At 52.9% G+C, this 10,761-nt stretch overlaps 1 protein-coding gene across 3 annotated transcripts in view; it reads left to right on the top strand.

Moving 5' to 3' along the window:
- Positions 1–10,761, top strand: part of TNNT1 (troponin T type 1 (skeletal, slow)) — a 13,811-nt gene that overhangs the window by 966 nt on the left and 2,084 nt on the right. The window contains exons 1-10 of one of the 3 annotated variants that reach the window (XM_006901829.1): positions 292–320; positions 399–412; positions 1,885–1,914; positions 2,149–2,181; positions 2,951–2,972; positions 4,586–4,649; positions 4,925–5,041; positions 5,271–5,348; positions 7,387–7,500; positions 7,760–7,869. In XM_006901829.1, coding sequence (XP_006901891.1) covers positions 292–320; positions 399–412; positions 1,885–1,914; positions 2,149–2,181; positions 2,951–2,972; positions 4,586–4,649; positions 4,925–5,041; positions 5,271–5,348; positions 7,387–7,500; positions 7,760–7,869 — 611 coding nt within the window. Of the gene's footprint in view, positions 1–277; positions 325–398; positions 413–1,884; positions 1,915–2,148; positions 2,182–2,950; positions 2,973–4,585; positions 4,650–4,924; positions 5,042–5,270; positions 5,349–7,386; positions 7,501–7,759; positions 7,870–10,761 lie in introns of those variants that run through there. The other 2 variants (XM_006901831.1, XM_006901830.1) reach the window with 2 other exon arrangements.

Raw genomic sequence — 10,761 nt, 5'->3', positions numbered from 1 at the left:
CCCCTTCCTTCGGACCAGCTGTCCAGCCCCCAGCCCCTCCTCTCTCAGACCAGGAGCCCCCACTCCTAGCCCCTTCCTTCGGACCAGCTGTCCAGCCCCCAGCCCCTCCTCTCTCTGGCCAGGCGCTCCCACTCCTAGCCCCTTCCTTCGGACCCGCCCTCAGCCCCTCCTCTCTCTGACCAGGAGCGCCCACCCTTAGTCCGTCCCTTCCTTTAGACCAGCTGTCCAGCCCCCAGCCCCTCCTCTCTCAGACCCCTCCCTCTTTCTCTCTGGCCCATAGGTCACACCAGGATGTCGGACACGGAAGAGCAGGAGTACGAGTGAGTGCTGCTGGGGGGGCCCTGGAGGGGCTCTCTACTACATTTAACCCCCTTTTCTCTCCTTTTCTCCATCTTCAGGGAGCAGCAGGAAGGTGAGTCCAGAAGGGGCTGTGGGTCTCAGGCAACAGGAGGAGGGGGTGAGCTGGGGGATCCGTAACTGGGGGGGGTGTGTGCCTCTGACTGTTCTGCTCACCTTCCCACCCCTCCCCATTCTAAGGCCTTTTTGCTTCAGAAATGGGAACAAAAGCATTTTGGGGGGTGATAAAACAGAGGCTCAGTATTTGAGGTGCTAAATTTCAGAGGTGTTGGGCTTGGACACTGATGGTCTAGTGCTGCCAACCCAAAGGCAGATGGTTCGAATCCACCAGCTGCTCGGTGGGAGAGAAACAGGCCATCTCCTTCTGTGTGACTGACAGCCTGGGAGAACCAGCTGGAGGGTCAGCTGCGAGCTGGTCCCTACTGGACGCCACTTCAAAACAACATCAGAACGTGGGGTGTCAGAATCTTGAAGTATCAGGGACTGGGGGAGCCGAGGGTTAGGCATCTCAGAACCAACCAAGGTAACCAACTGTGAAGTCTTAGGACGTGAAAGGAGGTGGATAGAAAGAATCGAGGGTACGAGAATGGGGGAAGATCAGAAATTGGGGTCTCAGAATCTAGAGGTAGGGGAAATGGTGGTGTCTGAATTGGAGAACATTAACTGGGGTGTCAGAATCTGGGGATATGGAGATCTAAAGAGCCTTAACCTGGGCACTTCTGATGAGTTGGCTGAGGAAGACGGGGCAGTCTGCTTCTGCGCATTGTTGACGTTCGTCCTCAAAGAACTCACACGGGAGGAGATTGCCCATCTTTCTCCTGCAGAGCAGCTAGAGGATTAGAACCCAGTACCTCTTCACAATCACTTACCATGCATCAGAGAGCTGGACAAAGACTAGGGAGGATAGAAGGAGAGTTGACGCCTTTGAGCTGCAGTGCTGGAGAAGAGTCGTGAATAGACCATGGACTGCTAGGAGAACAAACAGTTCGTCCTGGAGAGGGTGAAGCCAGGCTGCTCCTGGGAGGCAAGGATTCTGAGGCTTTGTCTGACATACTCTGGACATGCTGTAAGGAGTGACCAGTTCTTGGAGAGGACATCATGCTTGGGAGGGTGGAGGGACCGCGCAGGAGGGGAAGACCCTCGATGAGATGGATTGATTCAGTGACTGGGGTAATAGGGGTAGGTGTGTCAGAGAAGATTAGGTTGGCACAGGATAGAGCAAGGTTTAGGGTCACTGTAAGTCACAGGTGACTTGAGGGCACATTACACCACCACCACCCCTGGGTTGGCAGTACATCATTACCACTAGGCCACCAGAGCCCCAAGCCTTGGAAATTCCACGGGAGGGATAGTTCCACTCTTTCCCTAAGGGCCTTTATGAGTGCAAATCCACCCCACAGGGCAGTGGGCTTTGTCTTCTTGTTTTTACTTAACCTCGACATTTTGGGGGACACCCCCCACCTCCACCCCACCCTGGGGCTCCTGAACCCGCAAACCTCCCTCTTTATTTTCACTCCCCACTTGCAGAAGAAGAAGCTGCTGAAGAGGAGGAGGAAGGTGAGGTTTTGGGTCCCTCAGGTCCAGTGCTGGATGCGGGGTCCAGGGGTCAGGGGATTGAGTGGGGATGGGGATGCTGGGGGCGGGGTTTGGCCAGTAGGGGCGCTCCAGTCCCTTCTAACAGCCTCTCCCCTCTCTCCCTTTCTCCCCCTCCTGCATCCTGGCGTGGCCGCTCCTGCCCCTCGCACCCCTCCTGGTCACCCCAAATCCTTGCTTCTCCTGCTCCCTCCCCAGCCCCTGAGGAGCCGGAGCCGGTGGTCGAGCGAGGTAACCGCGGCCGCTTCGCTTCCTGAGACTGATTTTGGGGCCCGGGGAGACCCCGATATCAAGGGGGCCCTGACTCCCACATAGCATCCCCCCCACAACCCCCCCCACCTGCCCGTACCTGGGCCCTTTAAGCCATGAAGGGAAATGGCCCGCAGGGGCCCTAACCCTTTCCCTTCCTTCTTAAAGGGAACAACACCCAAACCTTCTTGCCCCCCCCTCGCTGGGGCCATATTTACAGAAGGGTTGGATGTTTGAAGAGAGACCCCCACCCCATTCCCCCTCACTTTCACCCCTGTCTGTCATATTTGTCCCCCATATACATTCAAAGATTGGGGGTTGGTTAAAGAGGTGCCCACGAGTTGAGAGCCCGAAATGGGGGTTTCTATTTTCTGAGGAGAGCGGGCGGGGGGGGGGGGCTGAGGACAGAATCCCTGGGTCCTTGAAGGAAGAAAAGACTTGGGGTCCCGCTAGGAGAGCTCTGGGTACAGAGGTAGGAGGGTCTGGGCGTTTGGTTGGCGGAGACGCCCCCACACCCATTCTGAATGTATATCTGATGCGTGTGACTCTCCTTGATGGCCACGCCGGCTCCCCTTCTCCTCTCTTCTCCCCCCACCCCGCCGTCCCCCTTCCCTGCAGGGTCAGGAGGAGGGTCCTGGACTCTAGAGGGTCCATCCTGGAGAATTTCCCCTCCAGGGTTTGTCAGCTCACACCCCTACCTGTGAACGCCTGCTAATTCTCTCTTTTGTATCCCCTCCCCCAACCCCACCAGAAGAGGAACGCCCCAAACCCAGGTGAGATCCTCTGGAAGAAGGGGTTCCAGACGTGCCTTCCTATACACCACACCTAGAGACAGAGACAGAGGAGGCAAGGGACTGAAAGGGTGGGAAGAAGGGACAGACAGGGTGGTCAGAGCCCTCTCAGTGCCGGAGAACTGCCCTCTGAGTGGTCAACGCAGAGCCTCTCCTCTGTTGGGTGGAAGAGACCCAGGGCCACTGACGGACAGGTAGCAAGGGACAGGTGATTCCCTCAGCAATCAGGGAAGGCTTCCTGGAGGAGGTGAGGCCTGAGGCCTGAGGGAAGAGGTATCTGCGAGTTGAAGGAGGCAGAAAGGGCACCCTAGACAGTGATGAGAGGGTACACAGACCTGAGTGTGGGTATACTCTGACCCTTCAGGGATCTGAGACAGACACTGGCCACTAAAGTTTAGTAGCCACATATTTAAGAAGACAAAGGAAGTGAAATGCAACTTAATAATGTATTCTATCCAAGCCACTGTTGTTGCTGTTAAGTACCCTGGCGACAGAACTAATGTATAGCTGAGCCTCTAGTAGGTTTTCAGAAGCTGTAAATCCCACTGGAAGAGATTACCTATCTCTTTCCCACGAGCAGTTGGTGGATTTGAACTGTCTGCCTTTGGTTTGGGAGTGTAATTCCTTACCACTAAGCCATGAGATATCCTGATTCAACCCGTTGTTGTTGTTGTACCCGAGTACCATTGAGTTGGAAGCCGACCTTCCTGTGGATTTTCAGAGGCAGTTAATTGCCCGGGAGAAGATACCTCCTCCAATTTTATCATTTCAGCATGTAAACACTAGAGAAATATTTGTTGTTGCTGTTGATTGCCTTCGAGTCGAGCAAGACTCCATAGCGATTCTATGAATGAAAGGTCTGAGCACTGTTCGTACATAGCGTTTCCAGAGGCAAGCCATTTTGGAAGTGGCTGCCGCTCCTGCTTCCAGACTTGTTTTAGTCGGGAAGCTTCATCAAACACTGTCCACCATGGGTACCCATTACCATGTCTGGCACATTAGTGTCCCAGTGTTCAGAATCACAGTAACCATGAGTTACCTCTGTACAGCAACGCACAGACGAGTGCTATACCACCTTGAAGATACATTCACATACACACCCAAATGATTTTTTCTTACACACCCAAAATTTATCTACTAGTCCTTCCTTCCTTCCTCCCCCTCCCCTTTCTTTCTTGTGATTTGGGTCAATGTTAACTAAAACAATCGACCTTCCATTCGACAGTTTTAGTTGATGCCCTCACATGTTTTACTCATGATGTTGATTGCAATCGCTACAATGTCACAGCACTCTTCCCATTTCCTACCTAAGTTTACCTCTTCCACTCATCCATTTTCCCCTATCCTTTCCAGCCTTCTGGGCTTTCTCCCTGGGCAAGACTATTTGACTGAACATTGAGGCACAGGGCATCTAAAAATGATGGATGAGGGTATCTCTCTTTTGCGAAGCTAAGTCTTTGGAATTGGGTGTGTCAATTGATCACAGTCCTCATTTGTTGCAAGGGCCCTGGCTACCGTAATGAATAGTGTATCCGCGGAGTCTGCTATTTTTTAGGTCAGACGAGCCACGATTTTTCTCTTTTCTGTCCCTCCAGTCGTCCTGTGGTGCCCCCGCTGATCCCCCCCAAGATCCCAGAAGGGGAACGCGTTGACTTCGATGTAAGTAATACAGCTCTCGACGCCCGGGTGCAGCTGCCAGCCCATATGGCACTTCTGTGCAAATAGGGGCCACTTTAGTTCTCCCACGGTCAGAACGTGGGAATGTGAGAACGAGGTGCTGTGCTGCCCCCTGCTGGCGGTGAGCGTCATCGCCAGCCCCCAGTCCGCCCAGGCCTGTCAAGAGCGCCCCCTAGTGTACACAGGCGCCCTGACAGCTCCCAGCTTTGACTCTGGGGGTCCCTGGCATCACGGGGCTCCCACCCTCACCCCTAAAGGACATCCACCGGAAGCGCATGGAAAAAGATCTGCTCGAGCTGCAGACGCTCATCGACGTGCATTTTGAGCAGCGGAAGAAAGAGGAGGAGGAGCTCATTGCGTTGAAAGAGCGCATTGTGAGTTGGGGGACCCTGGAGTGTGTGTGGGTCCCTTCTGTTATTGCCTCGGCAGATGCCCATTTCTTGGGCCTAGAGCTACAGGCAGGCTGTTGTGCAGAGCTGCAGCCTGTGGAAGGTGGGGTTGTTGGGAGGTCAGTGACCACCCCCAGATGCTCATCTCGCTCTCAGCCCTCCCTGAGGGTACAGGATGGGACCCCTGCACCCCTTACTCTCCTCCCTGCCTCAGGAGCGGCGCCGAGCCGAGCGGGCTGAGCAGCAGCGCTTCAGAACCGAGAAGGAACGCGAGCGGCAGGCCAAACTGGCGGTGGGTGCCTCCTCCCCAGCCCAAAGGGAAACCTTTTCTGCATTTCTGACACTCTAAAATGCTAGGTGGACTCCCAAGAGGTGGAAGTGACAAGGAGATGGGTCCTTTTCTAGAGTCTCCGGAAGAACCAGTACCTTGACTTTACTCCTCTAGGACCCATTTCTGACCTCAAGAACTGCTGCTGTTGTTGTTGTTGTTGTTGTGTACCCTCGAGTTGGAACCGACCCAGAGCCAGACCTAACCCTCTGGCCGGTTAATTGCATGGGAGGAGACTGACTGCCCATTCTTCTCCATGGAGCAGCTGGTGGATTTGAACTGCGTGCCTTTTGGGATTGCAATACAGCTTCTTGTCACTAGTCCACAAGAGCTGCAGGATAATAAATGGGCATTGTCTCAAACTTGTTATATTTCTAAATAAAGGTTCTGGTGGCCTAATGGTAAAGAGTTGTACCCTTAACCCAAAGGCGCCCAGCTCGAATCCACCAGCTGCTCTGTGCGAGAAAGATGGTCTCTGTAAAAAGGTTCCCAACTCTATGCTTATAACCCAGCTCTTGTCTCTGAGAGACTGAAGATTCCCTGGCCAGGGCAGCCCTTCAGGAACTACCATGTAAGGGATTTTATCAAGCTGGTTTCAGAACACAGAGCTTAAGTCATTTATAACAGAAGCATCAAGGAAGGCGAACAACTGTACATTTTGAAATGTTGTTGTTAAGTGCTGTCAAGTCATAGATGACTCATCGCGACCCTATGAACCAAAGAGCAGAACAATTGTATCACTTTCATCATTTCTCCAAGTTCATAGAGTTTCTGGAGACAAGCTATTCTGAAAGTGGATGCCACTCCTGTTTCCAAGCTTGTTTTAATTGGGGAGCTCCACCAAACACCGTCCACCATGGGTAACCATTCTTGCATTTGACAAATCAGTGTCACAGTGTTCAGCTTCACAGCAACCTCTGTACAGCAATGCACAGACCAGTGCTCTACCACCTAGAAAAATATTTGACCGAAAATAATTAAAACCAGGCCTGGGGACCGCAGATTAAAATCACCCACCTTTGGCTTGGTAGCATCGCTTTCTGTCCACTATGCTTACAGAGCTCTCTCTATGATGTTGTTGTTGTTGTTAAGTGTCAAAATGTACCTCTGGAACATTGTGAAATAGAAAACTTTATTAAAGGGAATAAAAAGAAAAGGATGGGTAGTCTCCACTAGTGTGAAGTACTGCCTCTAAAAACCCACTGGAAGGGAGCTCTGGTGGCCTAGTGGCAAGAAGCTGCACTGCAATCCCAGATGTGCGGTTCGAATCCCCAGATGCGCTGCTGGAGAAAGAGGGGCAATCTCCTCCTATACCAGTCAGATCCGATTTGACAGTATACACACAAAATATAATAAAATTTTTAAAAATTATTAAAAATCCCCACTGGAGAGTCAGTTATGAGTCACTTCCAACTTGATGGCAGGTCAGAACACACTTGCAAATGCAGTCATCATAAGGAAGATAGGTGGGGTCTACGGAGCCCTGCCTTGATTACCCCTAGCGCGCGAAGCATCACCTGGACAAGCCACTCTTCCTCACGCTTTTGCTAGCTTTCCACACCGTCACGGGAATGTCTTTGCAAGACATTAGGCTCATGGTCTCTTAAGGGGACCAAGCCTCCACCACCTTTTACCCTTCTTGACTCCAAGCACCATTTCAGGTCCTGGATTGGAGACCAAGCCCAGAGAGGTTAAGCGTCTCTCACTGTCACACGGCCAAGTACATCACTGACAAGTTCAGGTGGAGAGATGTGGAAGAAAACACACAAGCCCACACGTCACTCTCACATCTGAAATGTTACTGAGACGGGTAGGAGAGGCGAGGGGACAGGTTCTGGACCTAGATTGTAGCCTCCTGTATCTCTTTGATCTCCAGAAGGTCCCAGCGTCAGCCCTGCCTTTGGGCTCCAGCTGTTAGTGTCCCAATTCCACATCCCAATCCCACTCACCCCAAATCCCTCAGCCCTAGGGTGCTTCGGGATTAACCCTATCCTTCCCACAGGAGGAAAAGATGCGGAAGGAAGAGGAGGAGGCCAAGAAGCGGGCGGAGGATGATGCAAAAAAGAAGAAGGTTCTGTCCAACATGGGGGCCCATTTTGGGGGTTACCTGGTCAAGGTGAGTTCAGCCAGCTGAGGCCTGAGTTCTTGGTTCCCAGGGAGGCAGGGAGTGGAGGGCTGAGACTTTTGATTTCTGAAGGATGGAAGATGTGGACGGGGCCTGAGCTCTAGGATGGGAGGGAGGGAGGCGATGGTTTCCCAGACGCCCCACGTGAGAGAGGAGGACAGGGCCCAGACTCGTGGGTCTGCAGCAGGAAAGGGCTGGTCATCAGGAGTCTCCCTGCTCGGGGTTCAAGGTATCCCCTCTCTCTCCCCAGGCGGAACAAAAGCGGGGTAAGCGCCAGACAGGGCGGGAGATGAAACAGCGGATCCTGTCTGAGAGGAAGAAGCCCCTGGAGATAGACTACATGGGCGAGGACCAGCTCCGGTAGGTGGGGCGGGCCAGGACCCCCTGTGAGGACCAGCAGCCAGTCTCACATACTCCAGGCACGGTGTTACGAGGGGCCAGTCCACAGAAAAGCACATCACACATAGGCAGGTGGACTTGAGCGCAAGACAGAAAAGCCCTCAGTGAGATGGGCTGACCTGGTGACCGTCACGGCGGGCTCAAGTGGGTCAGAAGTGGTGAGAAAGGCACAGGACAGGACAGGACAGGGTCCGATGCATCGTTCACAGGGTCGCTAGGAGTCATAGCTGACTTGAAGGCACCTAACGCACTCCCACCCCCCAGGCTTCCAGAGTCTGAAGGACACACCCCAAGATGTGAGTGGGCAGGGCCCCAGCCCAGTGCTGTGTGACTTTGGCTAAATACCACACCATCCCCCTCCAGATGTGAGTCAGCAGGGGACCCCCAGTGCTGTGTGACTTTGAGAAAACACCACACACACACACCCCTCACCTCAGGTCTCTGCTGTCTCTTCTGGGAGCAGCTGACACTAACCAGTGTGGCAGCAGAGGTCCCAGCTCACGGCGCCCCCCATGCCATGCCCACCACGTTCCCACAGGGACAGTGAGGCCCAGAGACGTGGTGGGAGGGCTTTCTCGGGCCACATGGCCAGTGAGGACAGTGGCTCTGCATTCCAGCTGCAGGGGCTGACGGTGTGACTTGATGCACCATGTTCCAGGTCAGAGGCTGTCAGGCCAAGGCCAAGGCCCCCGGGAGTGGCCCTCGACAGCCTGCCTTTTTGTAATTCACCTTGAAATGCCTGCCTTCCTGGCTATGGGCTGGGGCATATTCCTGCTGGTCAGTGCTGCTGGTCAGCGATTCTTCTGGAAAATTCCTGCCACGTATTTTCCTTTTCTGTACTTGTTCTTGTGATGTGGGTGAGACGTTTCAGGACACCCTGGGTTTCCACTGCACAGTTCACCCGCGTTTTGATTTACGCCGTTGCATACCGTCCCATAACAGCACTCTGCCCCCTTCCTCTCGGTGTGTCCCATTTCCACTTGTCCTTAACGCCCATCCTTCCTGCCTTCTGCGCTTTTATTCCTGGGCAGACGCTGCCCTTTAGACCTCGTTGGGCTGACTGTTCCAAGAAGGCTCGCCTCCCTGGTGTTTTTGATCCCCGTATCTGAGTTGGAACTGACTCATGGCACAGTCTCTATTGTGTTTCTGAGACTGTACATCTCACGGGAGGAGATTTCCTGCCCCTTTCTCTGCTGGAGTTGCTGGTGGCTTTGAGCTGCCAGAGAGGTGTGGTTTGTGGGGTTTGTGTATTCTTTTTATTCCTTTCTGGCACATTTTCTTCCCCGTCCCCTCCCTGCCCCTTCTCCCAGTGCCCTTGGTACTGCACCCCTTGCCCCAGGTAAGGTGTGGGTTTCTCCTGGGAGGACTCCCTCACAGGCGGGCCAGCTGTGGCTCTGTGCTGAGTCACCGAGGCCAGTTTGGCTCCTGGGTGGAAGGATCACTGGAGGTCATGGTCTTCGGGACTTTACTAGCCTCGGCCACAACAAGGAATCCACCTTTCTCTCTCTCTTCTCCTCCTCCTCCTCTTCTTCTCCTTTTCTCTCCCCCCCCCCCCCCCCTCCCCTCTCTCTCTAGCATTATGATGAGTTTTCTCTGTATTTCTCTGAGTGGTAGGTGGTTCTTTCTTCTCTCTCTCTCTCACACACACACACTATAATGAGTTTTCTCTGTATTTCTCTGAGTGGTAGATGGTTCTTTCTTCTCTCTCTCTCACACTCACTCACTCACACACACACACACACACACACACACACACTGATGAGTTTTCCCTGTATTTCTCAAAGTGGTAAATGGTTCTCTCTCTCTCTCTCCCTCTCCCTCTCCCCTTTAATTTTGAGTTTTCTGCCACACTTCTCTCCGACTCTCTCCAGGACCTACCGTGGTCCCTTTCCGTGCGACGCACCCCGGTGGCGGGCCACCATCCAGTCCTGTTCTCGGGGCTGTGCAAACAGAATTGCAGTGACCCTGTGCTACAGTTAGCAGTCTTCTCTGCCTCGGACAGGGAGGGACCAGTAGTTTGGCCTCACAGGGCTGGGCCGAAGCGTTGGAAACCCCCTAACACGTAGGGCATTGTCCGTGTGCTTCCATCTTTAAGAAGGAGCCTTGAGGTGCTCTGCTGGTTAACCCATCGAGAGCTGTGCTGTTAATGAAAAGATGGGTCTCTGTGGGGTGTCATTAGGTCAGCCACATCGGATAAATTACAGCGGATAGTGTTATTCGACTTCCTCCATACCTGCTTGACTCGCGGGCCACAGCCACAAAAAACGTGGATCCTAGGGGAGCTCTGGTGGCCTAGTGGCAAGAAGCTGCACTGCAATCCCAGAGGTGCACGGTTCAAATCCACCAGATGCTTTGCCGGGGAAGGAGGGGCAATCTCCTCCTGTACCAGTCAGATCCAATTTGACGGTACACACACACACACACACACACACACTAATAAAAATTTTTAAAAAAAAGTGGATTCTAACCCAATGCAAGGGTGCTGCTCCACCCTCAACTCCACGTCCAAGGGCCTGACTGCCTGCTTTCTAAAAAAGAGAGCCCCCTTTTCTCCCTGTCCAACCTCCCCCCCAGTTCGCTCTTCTCTTTGAAAAGTAAAAGTCATTCATTATTATATATAATCCCTCCCCCCAGTCCACTCCACTCTGTAGGCTCCATTCTGGACTCCTGTCATGACAATAATACGTAGTCATAAATCCCTTTTAAACAGTTCTCTCACTTATCTGTTTCAATGCAGTATATATAATTTATCCCATCTTTCTCAGTCTCCCAACCCCAAAGCCAGTCCCGTTTTACAAGTGACACTATGCAGTCTTTGTCCTTTTTTTATTTTTTATTTTTTTTTTATTTTAT

Source organism: Elephantulus edwardii, unplaced genomic scaffold (assembly GCF_000299155.1).
Source record: "Elephantulus edwardii isolate Elephantulus edwardi_28Jun2011 unplaced genomic scaffold, EleEdw1.0 scaffold00348, whole genome shotgun sequence".
Taxonomy (NCBI): Eukaryota; Metazoa; Chordata; class Mammalia; order Macroscelidea; family Macroscelididae; genus Elephantulus; species Elephantulus edwardii.
Note: the sequence above shows the minus strand (reverse complement) of the source record. Positions and strands in the feature narration are given on the sequence as shown.